The sequence below is a fragment of the Lithobates pipiens genome, unplaced genomic scaffold (assembly GCF_037356315.1).
Source record: "Lithobates pipiens isolate NorthernLeopardFrog02 unplaced genomic scaffold, aLitPip1_a1.2 Scaffold_16, whole genome shotgun sequence".
In the NCBI taxonomy this organism is placed as follows: Eukaryota; Metazoa; Chordata; class Amphibia; order Anura; family Ranidae; genus Lithobates; species Lithobates pipiens.
In genome coordinates, this window is record NW_027507748.1 from 412,989,570 (window position 1) to 413,003,976 (window position 14,407).

The 14,407-nt window shown below is 42.1% G+C and overlaps 1 protein-coding gene across 2 annotated transcripts in view; it reads left to right on the forward strand.

Moving 5' to 3' along the window:
• Positions 1-14,407, forward strand: part of CBLB (Cbl proto-oncogene B) — a 282,840-nt gene that overhangs the window by 69,670 nt on the left and 198,763 nt on the right. For both annotated transcript variants that reach the window (XM_077482458.1, XM_077482457.1), the window contains exon 2: positions 2,602-2,852. In XM_077482458.1, the coding sequence (XP_077338584.1) occupies positions 2,602-2,852 (251 nt within the window). The remainder of the gene's footprint in view (positions 1-2,601; positions 2,853-14,407) is intronic.

The window sequence follows — 14,407 nt, forward strand, 5'->3', positions numbered from 1 at the left end:
TTTGGGTCATTATCATTCTGAAAGATGAAATTCCTCCTAATGTTTAGCTTTCTAGCAGAAGCCTGAAGGTTTTGTGCCAATATTGACTGGTATTTGGAACTATTCATAATTCCCTCTACCTTGACTAAGGCCCCTGATCCAGCTGAAGAAAAACAGCCCCAAAGCATGATGATACCACCACCATGCTTCATAGTGGGTATGGTGTTCTTTTGGTGATGTGCAGTGTTTTTGCACCAAACATATTTTTTTAATTATGGCCAAAAAGTTCAACCTTGGTTTCATCAGACCATAACACATTTTCTCACATGCTTTTGGGAGACTTCAGATGTGTTTTTGTAAAATTTAGCTGGGCTTGGATGTTTTGCTTCGTGAGAAAAGGCTTCCGTCTTGCCACTCTACCCCATAAGCCAGACATATGAAGAATATGGGAGATTGTTGTCACACAGCCAGTACTTGCCAGATATTCATGCAGCTCCTTTAATGTTGTTGTAGGCCTCTTGGAAGCCTCCCTGACTAGTTTTCTTCTTGTCTTTTCATCAATTTTGGAGGGACATCCAGTTCTTTGTAATGTCACTGTTGTGCCATATTTTCCCACTTGATGATTGTCTTCACTGTGTCCCATGGGTTATCTAATGCCTTAGAAATAATTTTGTACCCTTCTCCTGACGGATACCTTTTAACAAGGAGATCCCTCTGATGCTTTGGAAGCTCTCCTTGGCTTTTGCTGTTGGATGCAACCAAGAAAATGTCAGGAAAGACCTACTAGAACAGCTCAACTTTTATTTGGGGTTATTCAGAGGCACCTTAAATGTTGGCAGGTGTGTACTGAGTTTGAATGTGATTTGCTTAATTCTGAACACAGTCACATCCCGAGTTATAAGAGTGTGCACACTTATGCAACCACATTATTTTAGTTAATCAACCTAAAATATTTCAGGTTGTTTTTCAACTGAGTTGTACAGTTTATAGGTCACGTTAAAAGTGGAAAAAGTTCTGAAATTATTTATCCTTGTCTCATTTTCTACATCACAGAAACCTGACATTTTAACAGGGGTGTGTAGACCTTTCATATCCACTGTATATATACATACACACGCGCACACTGTAAATATAAAAGCGAGTTAAAACCAGATGATGCAAGCAACTCAGGTTATGCTGTGTTGAAGACACTGATGCATGGAGAATACTTAAGTATAAGTTTGCAACAGCTGAAGCTTTTACTGTTACATGGGGTGCAAGATGGGGGGAGAATATTAAGTATGTAAGCCAGTTTGATTTCTGAGATATATATTTTTTTTGCCACAAAAAAGTAGCACAAATAAATTCTACATTTACATTTCAAATTTAATAACACGGGGTGCAAAGTGGCCAGGACTTGAGGTGACACAATGGAGTTTATTTACTAAAGCTGGAGAGTGCAAAATAGGCCCACTTCTGCATAGAAAACCTTGAAAGTATTTTGAGTAAGAATAATACCCCATGCTTCCCATGCATAAAACCTTTCCTATTTTTAAGCTCCTTTTTGTGACCTAAAGCCAGAGAGAAGATCATTTTAAGGACTAGCGTTTGAGATGTGCTAAAAGTAGAATGTGAAAATCACTGTTGGAAGCTGTTTGTTTTTTTGGCACGTGATTGGAGCCAGAGGCTCTAACAGGCTTCAAAAAAAGGGTGGGCTTGGGATGCAGAGCACTGTGCTCTGAGCCTACCTAGTTGTAGGACAATAGCGAATGAATATTCGCTATTATCACACTGATTCTCCTCCCGGCCAATCATGAAGCAGGTCCTGAGACACATTTTCTGATTGGCCAAAAGGAGAAGCGATCCCATTGGCCCCAGGGGGATGAGGGAGGAAACGCACAGCTGCCATGATGAAATCGGCGCTCTCTTTGAACACACGGCTCTCAGCCCCGTCGCCGCCTCCTCCTCTCTATCCGAACTGTAAAATTGGCACTGCTCCGGGGGGACGATCTCAAAGGCTTTGCCCGGACACCTGCTCCTGCTGTCACCCAACGCTGGATCGGATCTGAGTGTGAGATTGGGGCTGGAGATCGGGCTGTGTGTGTGCTGATCTCTGGTGCCCAGAGCCAGAGGATCCCCGCCAGCAGAGGAGAGGTGAGTGGGCCATGCACACAGTGAGCCGAGGAAGGGGGGGGGATTGTCGGAGTATGGGCTGGGGGGTGGTCAGGTCCGTCTGCCGCCCCCTAGGCCGATTGGGGCGCCACCCATGACTGCAATCTACAGACCCAATCATGTTGATACAGTCATGCACAAGGGACATACTTTTTCTGCAGCAGATTAAACTTAATTAAGGCAGAGTGTTGTCTCAGTTGTGTGATTACACCTGGACATCTGGAGGAGATTCAAGCAAACTGTAGGGGCTCATAAAAATTTTGTATAGCAAAACAATCCAGTCCAGATAGTTGAATTTAACCTCTCAAAAAAGTGGGGATTGTTAAAACGGTATATTTAGCATTCATTTTCAAGTGGGAAGTCTGCAAATTTTGTTTTATTTTTTATTATCATTTATAGAATGTGTGTATCTAATTTCTGAGAACATTCAGAATGTTAGTTCTAAGTTTTTATTTTATTTTATTTTTTCAGGTAAGATTATGCCAAAGTCCCAAACTTCAGCTGAAGAACAGCCCTCCATACATACTTGATATTTTGCCTGACACATATCAACATTTAAGACTTGTTTTGAGCAAGTATGATGACAATCAGAAGCTTGTACAGCTCAGTGAAAATGAATATTTTAAAATATACATTGACAGTCTAATGAAGAAATCGAAAAGAGCAATAAGACTCTTCAAGGAAGGAAAAGAGAGGATGTATGAAGAACAGTCACAGGAAAGGTAAGCAGCCATTTCTGTTCTTTGTGGCAGTAACTTTAATACAAATATATTACATATAATAAACTTCTGAATTGTCAATAAACAAAACAAACCCAACTGGTGGATACCAATTGAAATCTATTATTATTCCATCTGTGAACATCGCTTTTTAAGTGCCTGCTTGGTAGTGGTGCCTTTTTTTCCTCTCTATATTTACAATCCCATTCTCTGTAGGGTTGGAAGAGGGGTCCACTCGATCTCTTTCAGTGTGGTCAAAGCAGTCTATAGTAGGGATCGTTTTGATAATTAGGGATGCTTATCTTCTCTCTACATCTGGTCTACTCTAGGAAACCTCCAATCTACCCAAGTTATCTTTCAGTTTTTATTTCCGTCTACTTCAGCTGTTCCTGAGTTAATTCTGCTAGCAGAAATATCTACCAGGTTTTTTATTTTTTAAATGGGTTTGGGCTTCTCTTTGTCTAATTTTGTATATGATGCCCAATATGATCTTGTGTAGTAGGGTAGTAGGGATTTAAGATAATTTATCTTGCAGGATGCCGAGCTTGGCTATTTTCCTAATATGTAATTTTGACACCTATGCAGATTTATTCCCACTTGATTAGGTACTTCATTTTCCCAGTGTCTTGTCGTGTGATGGAATAAGCTGATATGTGGATGATTTCCAAAAGTCTGCTTTGCCAGAATTAATAGATTAAAGCGGGGTTCCACCCTAAAGTGGAACTTCCGCTCATCTGAACTCTCCCCCCTATCCGTTGTCACAATTGGCACCTTTCAGGGGGGAGGGGGGTGCAGATACCTGTCAAAGACAGGTATTTACACCCACTTCCAGGCATAGACTCCCACAGGAGTCTATGCCTCTTCCTGTCCCTGCGTGCTGTCTGCTGGGACAAACACGGGTCCCAGAGACAGCACGGACAATTCCTATTGCACTGTGCGACTTGCGCGTGCGCAGTAGGGAACCGGGAAGTGAAGCCGCAATGCTTCACTTCCTGATTCCCTCACCTAGAATGGTGGCGGCAGCAGCCGAGAGCCGAGCGATTGATCGGCCTCGGCTGCCGACATCACTGGATCCTGGGACAGGTGAGTGTCTATTTATTAAAAGTCAGCAGCTGCAGTATTTGTAGCTGCTGGCTTTTAATATTTTTTTTCACAGTGAAATCCCTCTTTAAGTTTCAGGATAAAGTGTTAAACTTGGAGAAACAATGTACCTGCCACAGGGTGGGCTATTCAGAAGTATATGGAAAGCCCAATAGGCTTTCTCCAAATTTGAGTGATACTTTTCACTGTGGATGGTGTTCCAACCTGTTTTAATATTACCCTTTTTTATATTTTTACCTACAGGTAAGCCTATAATGAGGCTTACCTGTAAGTAAAATTAATAGCTCCTAAACCTGTACGGGTTAGGATATATTCACTTTGAATGCAGCCACTGACGTCAATGGTGCATGCGCTGTGAAGGTCCGGCAAATGCTGCCGGACCTTGCCAAAAAGTCTCCCGCGCAAATGCATGGGAGTGACGACATTGCGGCTCTGGCCACTCGCAGTATCGGAGCCGCAAACCTGGAAGAGGGGAAATGTCAGCTCCCTTGGCCGTGACAGAGATCAGCTGCCGACGCCTCGTTCTAAGGTAAGTATTTCATAAAGAGCTAGTATGCTAATTATTCCTTTTTGCCTTACAGGTTTAAAAAAAAAAAAACTTGTGCGGGTATACAACCGCTTTTAATTCCTGAGTTTCTATATTAGATTAATAAAAATCATTTATTTTTTATTTATGTCTTATTTTTTTTATGAAAAAAAAAAAAAAATGCGAACGGGTAGAATCTTTTGGTAGCCTAGACTTTATAAATGTCTTCTGCTATAAACATCACCTTTCTGTTAGCAAATTTGTATTATCCATGTACTTGACTACAGCACATGTGTTGGACAGCATACAGTTCCAGCCTCTTCCCCAGCATCTAAAGCAGGGGTCTCAAACTGGTGGCCCTCCAGCTGTTGCCAAACTACAAGTTCTATCATGCCTCTGCCTGTGGGAGTCCTGCTTGTAATGGTCAGCCTTGCAATGCCTCATGGGACTTGTAGTTTTGCAACAGCTGGAGGGCCGCAAGATTGAGACCCCTGATCTAAAGGATGCTGAGAATGAAGTCAGGTGTCAACTTAAGTTATTAAGTCTTGTTGGCCTTTAGCAGTGACAAGAGAATGGAGATTGACATTTTTGACCTCTCATAGCTGAATGAGCGCACATTCAGAGGTAAGTATACTGGGCATACATTATGGCAAACGCTGGTTGGCCACCACCCTGTTTATTTCCACTTTAATGCATATCAAAATCCTAAACTTCACTGAACTGTATGCATGAGAGAACAGCGTTGTCACCCTGACGGCTCTCCTGATTTGGGCTACCAATACATCCTCTTATCTTTAGTACACAGTATGAAATTGCTTTGCAGTTTACGGAAGATGGCTAAGAAAGCTGATAACATTGTTTGAGATTTCGTTTCAGAATCGCCAAGTATTTTTTTGCACTTAATCTGGCCCGGATCAAAATTTGGCTGGGTCAGCAGAGACTGCCTGAATTTCAAGGCACGTATGATCACTGTGGTTGAACAACAGTCGATCTACTGATTGGGACTTGTTGGAAAATTTTGACAGCAGGAGAGTCTTCTTAGATTCAGAATACAATGACACTACAGAGAGTATTCCTTCCCATTGAATGTGTGGATGGGGGAATAGGGCCAGGTTTTTTTTTTTTTTTTCTCCCCCAACCTACTGGTTAAAGGAAAAAAATGGACAGGTCCATGGCCAGCTTTAGACCCCTTTCACGCGGACGGACTGTCTATCCGTTTTTCTTCCATCCGTCAATGGACAAAAATGTATTCCTATGGGCAAAAGGATGACCATCTGTTACCATCCGTTAACCTCCGCTTCCGTTTTTATCCGTTTCTTTTTAACGTACTAGGCTACGCGACAAAACGGATATTAACTGACGTGTCCGTCAACGTCCGATCAGTTAAGATCCATTTTGATGAAATTATAATTTTTTTGTTAATCTGTATGGGAGGAGCAATGCTTTTATAGTAATTTCTTTAAAGGCACAGAAACTGCTGTAAACTGATCAAAGCAGATAAAAAAACGGATGAAAAACGGATGTAAACTTGTACATTAACGGATGATAACGGATATTAACAGAACAGAAGACGGATGAAGCAAGGGATAAGAACTGATAAGTTTTTAATGTGGCTAAACTGATGGTGCCCGTGTAAAGGGGGCCTTATTCTCAAGCGCACATTCACAGCTGTGAATGTGCCTGCTATTGATAACACTTAGGAACCCCAGTGAGTGCTCCTGGTGATTAACTGTAGGCTAATTGTGGACACTGGCATATAATCACCCATTGAGTGATCTCCTTTAATGCAAATCCACCTTTAGTATTTCTCAAGGGGAAAAAAGGTAAATCAATGCATGTCAGCTGCTGTATCCAAACACCCACATGGGTGTCCCAAAACATTCACCACATACAGTATATACAGCGCTCTATATTAATATAGGAAATTGTACTACAGTTCATATATATATATATAATTCCAGGGTGATTAAGCTCTAGTGGTTAATGCAATTTCACTAACACGTGTCAGTCCAGACTGTATTTTAAAGGCTTGGCAGCCCACTTTTATTCAAAGGAAACAAATTCAAAGAAAATAACAGCAATTTCCCTTGCAAGGGGTTCTACCATTACTGTATAGTCCCGCCTCCTGGCTTACTTGCCACACCACTGCTTCAGACCTTGTGCCTAGGCTTTTGGGTTGCTTCTAAGAGCGTATGCTCATGCTGCCAGCTGTAGCCTCCCTCTCCTAGGGAACATGGGTGTCCTCCTGACACTCATACACAGATGTAGTGTCTTTAGGGTGGAGTCCTCCTGACTCCCCGGCCGGACTAGCTGTCTCCAAGTGGAAGCTCTGAGCTCTAATCCTGGGAAGAATATAAACCTAGCCCACAAGTGTGCAATCAACTTGTCTGTCTTTGTAAAAACCAGGCTGAAAATGCTAATATACACAGTGAAATGGGGTCGCCTCTCCTATATTAGGCAGCGCTAAATAGCAAATGCGCAGTCCAATTATTCCATTATAATGTATGTGCTGTCATACATTAATGCATGAATATATAAAGTCAAAATTAAATTGCAAACAAATGCTAGATCAGCTCCACAATATTTGTGTAGAAAAGTCCAAACAGTGTTTAATTTACACACTGAGATGAAATAGCTGTCACCAACACCACCACATGGGACAAAATGGGGGAATAAGGCGGACCCCCTTTGAATCTGACTCTTACCACAATTAACTGGATAACAGGCATAAACACTGGAACTCTACTTTGAGCTCTCTCTGGAGGATTTTCTTTCCAGATCCTGTTGCAGCCGGAAGGATTTACACGCTAATGAGCTTGCTCCAAAACAAAAGAAACCACTCCATAATATAATCCCATTTAAAATAATTTATTGTATTAAAACTCCCCCCCCCTTTAGGACTTGCACTTACAAAGCATCAAATACAAACAGGCCTGTTATAGTGATAACCGTATACCAGTGGGGATCGCAGCAGTGTCTCCTACCAAATTCGGCTCAACTTTCTGGCAGTAGCGGTGTCAGATGTCAGGGTGACGAAACACATTGGAGAGGGGCCACACGATGACCATTGACGCCAGCACGCCACTCTGGGCCACACAGAGCTTTTTAAAGAGCTGCATTATGAATGAATGACAGCCTCAGTTATCATAAAAATGAATAAAGGCCACCCCAAACCTTGCTAGACACATGGAGATGCTTCACAATAGTGCTTACATCACTAGTCAGAAGGAGGTATTAATGGTATTTCTGACAGCTGTATCTGCATATCCAGTATTGATGGATGCTTTGACATTTTGTGGAATATTTTAATGTGAACCTGTAGTCATAAATGTAGTCATATTTATTTTTTCCATACTATGCTCTGTAGTTAAAATCGAAGTGTATCAAATGCCAAAACTTTTATTTTTTGGTACAGTGTAGAATTGTTAGCAACCTGACGACAAGTTTTTATTATTTTCTGTGTCTCTACTAAGAGATTCACCCTTTGTCCTGGTGAACATTGTTGCCTTGAGTGAAAGGAAAGAGGGAAAAGCCACAATTATAAGTTGTTGCCAAAGCAGCACTACAGTAGAGAAGACTTCCAATGGGGCCAATTGTTGTGGGTGACAGCCAGTGCCGGGACAAGGTCATCTGGTTCACAGGGCGAAGATGGCTGTGACTCTGCTTGCAATTCCCAAATCGCTGCACAGACATGCTTGTGATCCTGTTACTTTCAATGGCAGCCCAATTGCGGTGAAATTTTGTGACCATTGTCCTCTGACAAACCGCAACAAAATTGCGGGGCACCTGTTGCCCAAAAGAAGCTCTGGAACGCCTAGGTCCTGAATGTAGCCTTATACACTGATCAGTGCTAATATAATGCACCAACACTGTACTAATGACAATGGCTGAGAAGGGGTTAATATCTAGGGGCATTCAAGGGGTTAAATGTGTGTCTAACAATGTGTGTACTGTGTACTGATTTTTACCATAGACTGATTTGTTTATTTTCCCTGCTTTGAAAGCAAACATTCCCTCTGGACAGAGCCCTGTGTTAATTGTCAACACAGGGCTGTGATTGGACACAGCCAGTCAATAGGTACTGGGCATGAATCATTGGCCATGATCTGCTGACAGACTCCCACTGTGTCAAATCACATGGGAGTAGGCGGTCGGGGGCATGCACCCGAAACCCTAAGCCTAGGTTCACACTGTAGCGATGCAAGAACCAGTGGGATTCCAGCGCTAATTCACGCATCTCATCTCTCCCACAGGCAGTTCACACTCTGCGAGCCGCTGCAGGTGTCAGTACAATGTTAATAACACCCCAGATCGGATTGCAGTGTGAACTGTGGATTCGGACAGGAATCGGATTGCATGGGTGAGAACACCCATGCAATCCGATTCCAGTGTGGGGGAAAAAAAAAGTCCCTGCACCTCTTTTGTGTGAATCCAATGCAAATACACTTGCGTTCCACTGACATTGCATGTGATCGGCACTGCAGTGCGGGTGCGAATCACATGCGATGTTTGTGTTCGCTACCGCGTGACCCTAGGCTGAAACAGGCAGTGATGTATGGGTATGTTTCGGTGCTTGTAGCTGCCAGCCTGTCGCAGTATATGTACTGCGATGGGTTGGCAAGTGGTTAATTACCAATGGTATTTGTAATATGCAGAATGAAGGGGTTAATTAACAGACACTGGTGCCACTAATGCAGCCTAAGGGGGTTAATTAACTGCCACTTGTCACTAATGCATCAGTAACAATACACATTAACCCCTTCATAATGCATATTACTGAAATACCAAGGGTAATTTATTAACCACCCCTCAGCCACCCAAAAAGAGTTAACTACTTCATCTGCAGATGGCTTCCTATATTGCTTGGTTTCTCTTCTCCTAGATCACACTCGCAGCTCCGGCAGCACTCTATGACCCTCTTCACTCCCGCTTCCCAGCTGGCCTCTGTGGAGTCACATCGGGACGGGCTAGGAAATGCCTGTCAGGCGGAGATTGCTTTGCCTGACAGGGAAGTGAACTGAAGGGCTTGACCTAGGCTTGTGCCGTGTGCAGGAGCGCACTTGGCACATCATTGAATCTGACTGACTGCAGTATTCTGGCGCAGCCTGTGTATAATAGTCCAGGCACCACTGACACTTCACCTGCGCCCCCCTTCCTCTATTAAATTGTCCCACTCAGAGCATCCGCCCCTTCTGCCCCTGCCTTGTACCAGCCCTGGTGACGACTTCTCACAAGAGGATTTCCATCACTTTGGAGTGATTGCCTCTAAATTTTTGTTGTCTCTACTCAAAAAGAAGTAAAAGCAAATCTCATAAATGGGCCTTATGCCACATACACACGATCAGAATTTTGGTTGGAAAAAGCTCTGATGGTTTTCCCGAGGGAATTCCGATGGTATTTTGCGCAAGCTGTTTTGCATACACACGGTCACACCAAATTCCGACCGTCAAGAATGCGGTGACGTACAACAATTCCGATGGGACTATAAAGAGGAAGTTCAATACCCAGTAGCCAATAGCTCCTGTCTTGTAGTTGAATCTGAGCATGCGTTTTACACACCAGAATTGCATACACACAAATGGATTTTTGGATAGGAACTTTTTCCAACCGAAAAATTGAGAACATGCACACAGCAACACACACGAAAATAGAGCCAGCTGCATTTCGAGCAATGCAAAGGCCATTATGCATTGTGCTGCACTATGTTGAGTTATGAAGGTATGTTGAGGTGCCATTCTCAATGTATGGTACCGCAGCACACCGTATTGTTGATGCAAATGTTACTGCAACTCAGGGATATGAATGGGCCCCTAGCTATAACTTACTTTATCCAGCACAAAATTTGGCTAGAGATGCACTTCATTTAAACATTTCTAAATGTTATATTTTTGTTTTATGTTATATCTTTATGTGAACCTAGTCTTTAGTACTTGGCCATATGACATGCTGTAGATTTGGTCACAAGTGATGTCGGCACACATTGGATGACTGATAGCAGTGTGTTCAGGCAATTGGCCAGCATGCATCTCTGCCTAAGGAGTTCCCTGACCTTTTGTCCCCAGAATCCTCCACACTGGCAGGAATTCCCATGACCATTTTTTCTCCTGGTTATGTGACAGGAAACAGGACTTAATGTAAAATTCCACCTATAAAAAAGGTAAGATTTGCAAAAGTGTTGCACAAATTTATATGTACATCAGAGTGTGCATATGACTATATATGTGAGCAGATTAATGTCAGCGCCCCATATTTTCTATTTTTGTGCAGTATGAATACATTTTTACAGCCAGCATTCAACGTGTGGAAAATTTCAAATACCAGCAGTTTTCTTGAGTCTTGGGTACTATAGTCACAATAAGCTTTCAGCTGAAAAGACTGAGAGTATGACTTTTGAAAAATTTGTTGAATCTGTTGATAACTGAAACCTTTTAAAACTACATGTAACACATTTATTTTATTTCCAATGATGAACACCTAGGTAATGCCAGAGTTTCCTGGTCAGACCCATGTTTTTGGCCTAAGATTTGTCTGTGCCATGGTGTGAGAATCAGAAAGATGAGTGTATTATTTACTCTGGCTGTTTAAAATATGACTAAAATCAAGTTATGCAAGGATTTAATCTGATTAAAAAAAAGAAATAAAAAGAGGAGTTTCCAAGGAATAGATTGAGTAAGCTTGTGGTTATGCAATTTATATGAAATCAATTTCCTCTATGAACCATGTTTTAGGCTGGACGAAAAACATATTGTGTATAGTTCATGATATGCCTAAACTTGGTTACTTTTGTCTTGCAGGACTGACAGACTGTTTTTAAATAATATTGCTTATACAAAATAACATACAGCTAACACTATAATGAAACAATTTAGCTGTGTATTACCCTCTTTTATTTTAATAATAGAAAAAAAAAAAGTTTTCTTTTGCATACAGACATATTTTTATGATTTAGATTATGATTTAAACCGTATATACACGATTGGATTTTCTGACGGGAAATGTGCGATGACAGGCTGTTGGCGGAAAATCTGACCGTTTTTTGTATGCTTCATCAGACAATTGTTGTCGGACAAATGTTGGATGGCAGGTTTTAAAATTTTCCGCGGACACAAGTCTGTCAGACAAAAGTTCAAATTACAAACACGCATGCTCGGAAGCAAGGACGAGCCAGAAGCGGCCGGTCAAAATGCAGCGCACATTCTCTTCTTCTTTAATGGGATAATAATGAAGCTGCTTTGCTGGTGATACTGATGGAGTTATTGCAAACAAATTTTCAAAGGCTTTTTTTTTCTAGTGATATCAAGAATAATATTATTATGCTTTTTTTTTGGGGGGGGGGGGGGGGGGGGGTTGCCACAACACCATTATCCCATAGTTTTTAAAATCAAAGATACAACTATGTTGGTGTCCCTTGTCGATTTTACATTGTAATTGTTTTTAAATGTAACTGCCTATTCCCAAACTGTCAACTGTCATTTGAAATAAAACACAGCCAAGTATTATTCTCCACATTTTTTTTTTTTATTGCACATTAAAAATGAAAGCAAATAAAACATGCTATCTGCCAATAGAACTTAACCAACAAGTGCATTCTATGCATCCAAAAATATAGAAAATATAACAAATCAAATTATTATTCAACCAAAAAAGAAAGTAAAAGCCTCATGCATGTGTCCCCCTCCTTAATATAGGGGGTCAACAATGCCAAGAGTTGGTAAAAGCAGGGGCCAATCACCCGGAGATAATTCCGAAAATCATCTGGATTATTCTCCTCGAGCTCCCGCATTAAAGGCATATGAAATAATTGGAACGATTAATAAAGCAACCAATATTTGGTCCAAGAACTTTTCCTCCTCCTCCTGTTTCTGGACTGGACTTGGGTCAAAGCAATAACTCCAAGGCCAATAATAAATAACACATTGTCTCCTCCGATTCCACAACATGTCTGGTTGACGAACGGGCGTTCTGTAACTAACTGAAGAGCGCAAACTGAAATGTACTAAATGAAAAGCACGAATCAACACTCACCAAGCTTCTGCTAACATGAAATTAGCAGAAGCAGCCCAAAGGGTGACGCTAAAGAGCTGAAAAACCATGTAGTACATCATTACGTTCGTGTTTGCTGGCTGATAATTCCTTGCCGTTTTGAATGCAAGACAAAATCCAGGCACACACCTTCAGACAAAAGTCTGAGGTTTTGGCTGCGGAAAATCCGATCATATGTATGGGGCTTTAGAGTTGTGTAGTACATTTTGCCATTTTATGGATTTTGCATGCTTGAAGGCTAAGCTCACCATTGCTACATGTTTCATCCGTATTTAGGATGTAATATGTAACTTGTTCCATACGCTGCCCCCTATCTATCTCCCAACCTACCCAATCCCACTGGGTTTATTTTTTGTAAATAAACAAATAAACATTTTTGCAAACTGGTAATTTTTCTCCTTCGTTAATATGTGCTGATGAGGCTGCACTGATGGGCACCGGTAGGTGCCACTGTTGGGGCTGCACTGATAATCAGTGCCTTGAATGTACATTGATCTTTATCTCATTCTGTGATCAGCAGTGTCCGTAGGACAATGCGATTAGAGCGCGCCACCTGCAATCACGGGAGGCTATTATATGATTGCCTCCCAGAACTAGCTGGCTGTGCTGTAGCAGTCATTCGGCTATAGTTGAGTCGGCAAGTGGGTTGTGTTAACCTGGCCAGCAGGGCCAAGGAAACAGCTGATCAGACAGATCTGTTTGATCAACTGCCTTGGAGGGATCAAGGGTGTAATAGACCCCAATCTCCTCATAAAGGGTACCTGTCACTGCCTGAAGCCATCACTAGGGGTGATGTTCACTCTTTGTGATGGCAGTAAAGTTATATGGGGGAAAAAAATAACGTAAAAATAAAAAAAATACATTATAATAATAATAAAAAAAGTAAAGCCCCTCCATTACCCCATGCTCAATTGCAAATAGGTTCCACACACATATGTAAATGCATCACATGTGAGGTATCACCTTGAACATCAGGGTGAGAGTACCAGGGCTCACATTTAACTCTAAACTGTTAACATGTAAACCAGGGGTGCCCAACTTTTTGAAGAGCGAGGGCCACGTAAGTGAATTGGTAACTGGTCGCGGGCCACAATGAGCAGAGCGGGAGGATAAGACAGGTCCGTGTCCACAGACACAGCCCACTATGGGCCCTCTGATCCAATCCCATTTGCTGCGATTTGCCCAAAGCGTGGGTGCAGCGCAGTGAACCTGTGGATTTTCTGTGGGTTAGCTGCACTTTGCCATAAACTTATATTATATTCTGCAGGTGTGGCACACTTTCTGAAGGCGCAACAAACCCGCAGGTAATAACAGAAGTCTATGGCTCAATACAGGTAACCCGCAGCTACACTGCACCTCTGGATCAGTTTGAAAGCAGCCCAGTAACCACTGCAAAACGGATATATCCATATATACTGTGAATTTAGTGGTAAACTTACCTTTTAATAACCGTTTTCCATTCTGGTATCCCTGGCTGTTGCTGTCCCAGGCGGAGTGCATTTGGTATCACTCTGCCTGTAACAGGAGCGGGCACCATACAGGAAGCATTGGCTTATGTGGCTCTGCTCCTTAGCCACTTGCTTACACTACCAGTGGCTTCATTCACAAAACTGCTGCTCTGGGATGGCTGGTTGGCAACCTGTGATCTGGGCTTGCCAACCTGCCATCTTAGAGCAGGAAGTGGAGGGCCACATCAGAGGGCTCCGCGGGCCACTGGTTGGGCACCCCTGATGTAAACGCTTTTAAAGTGTTGCCTATGGATAATTTTAGATACCATTTATAGTTTGTTGCCATGTAAGCAGTTTTACATCTTGACATGTTTTGGTATCTATTTACTCGACGTAACATCAGCTTTTATATTTTACCAAAAAAACTGGGTATTCTATTG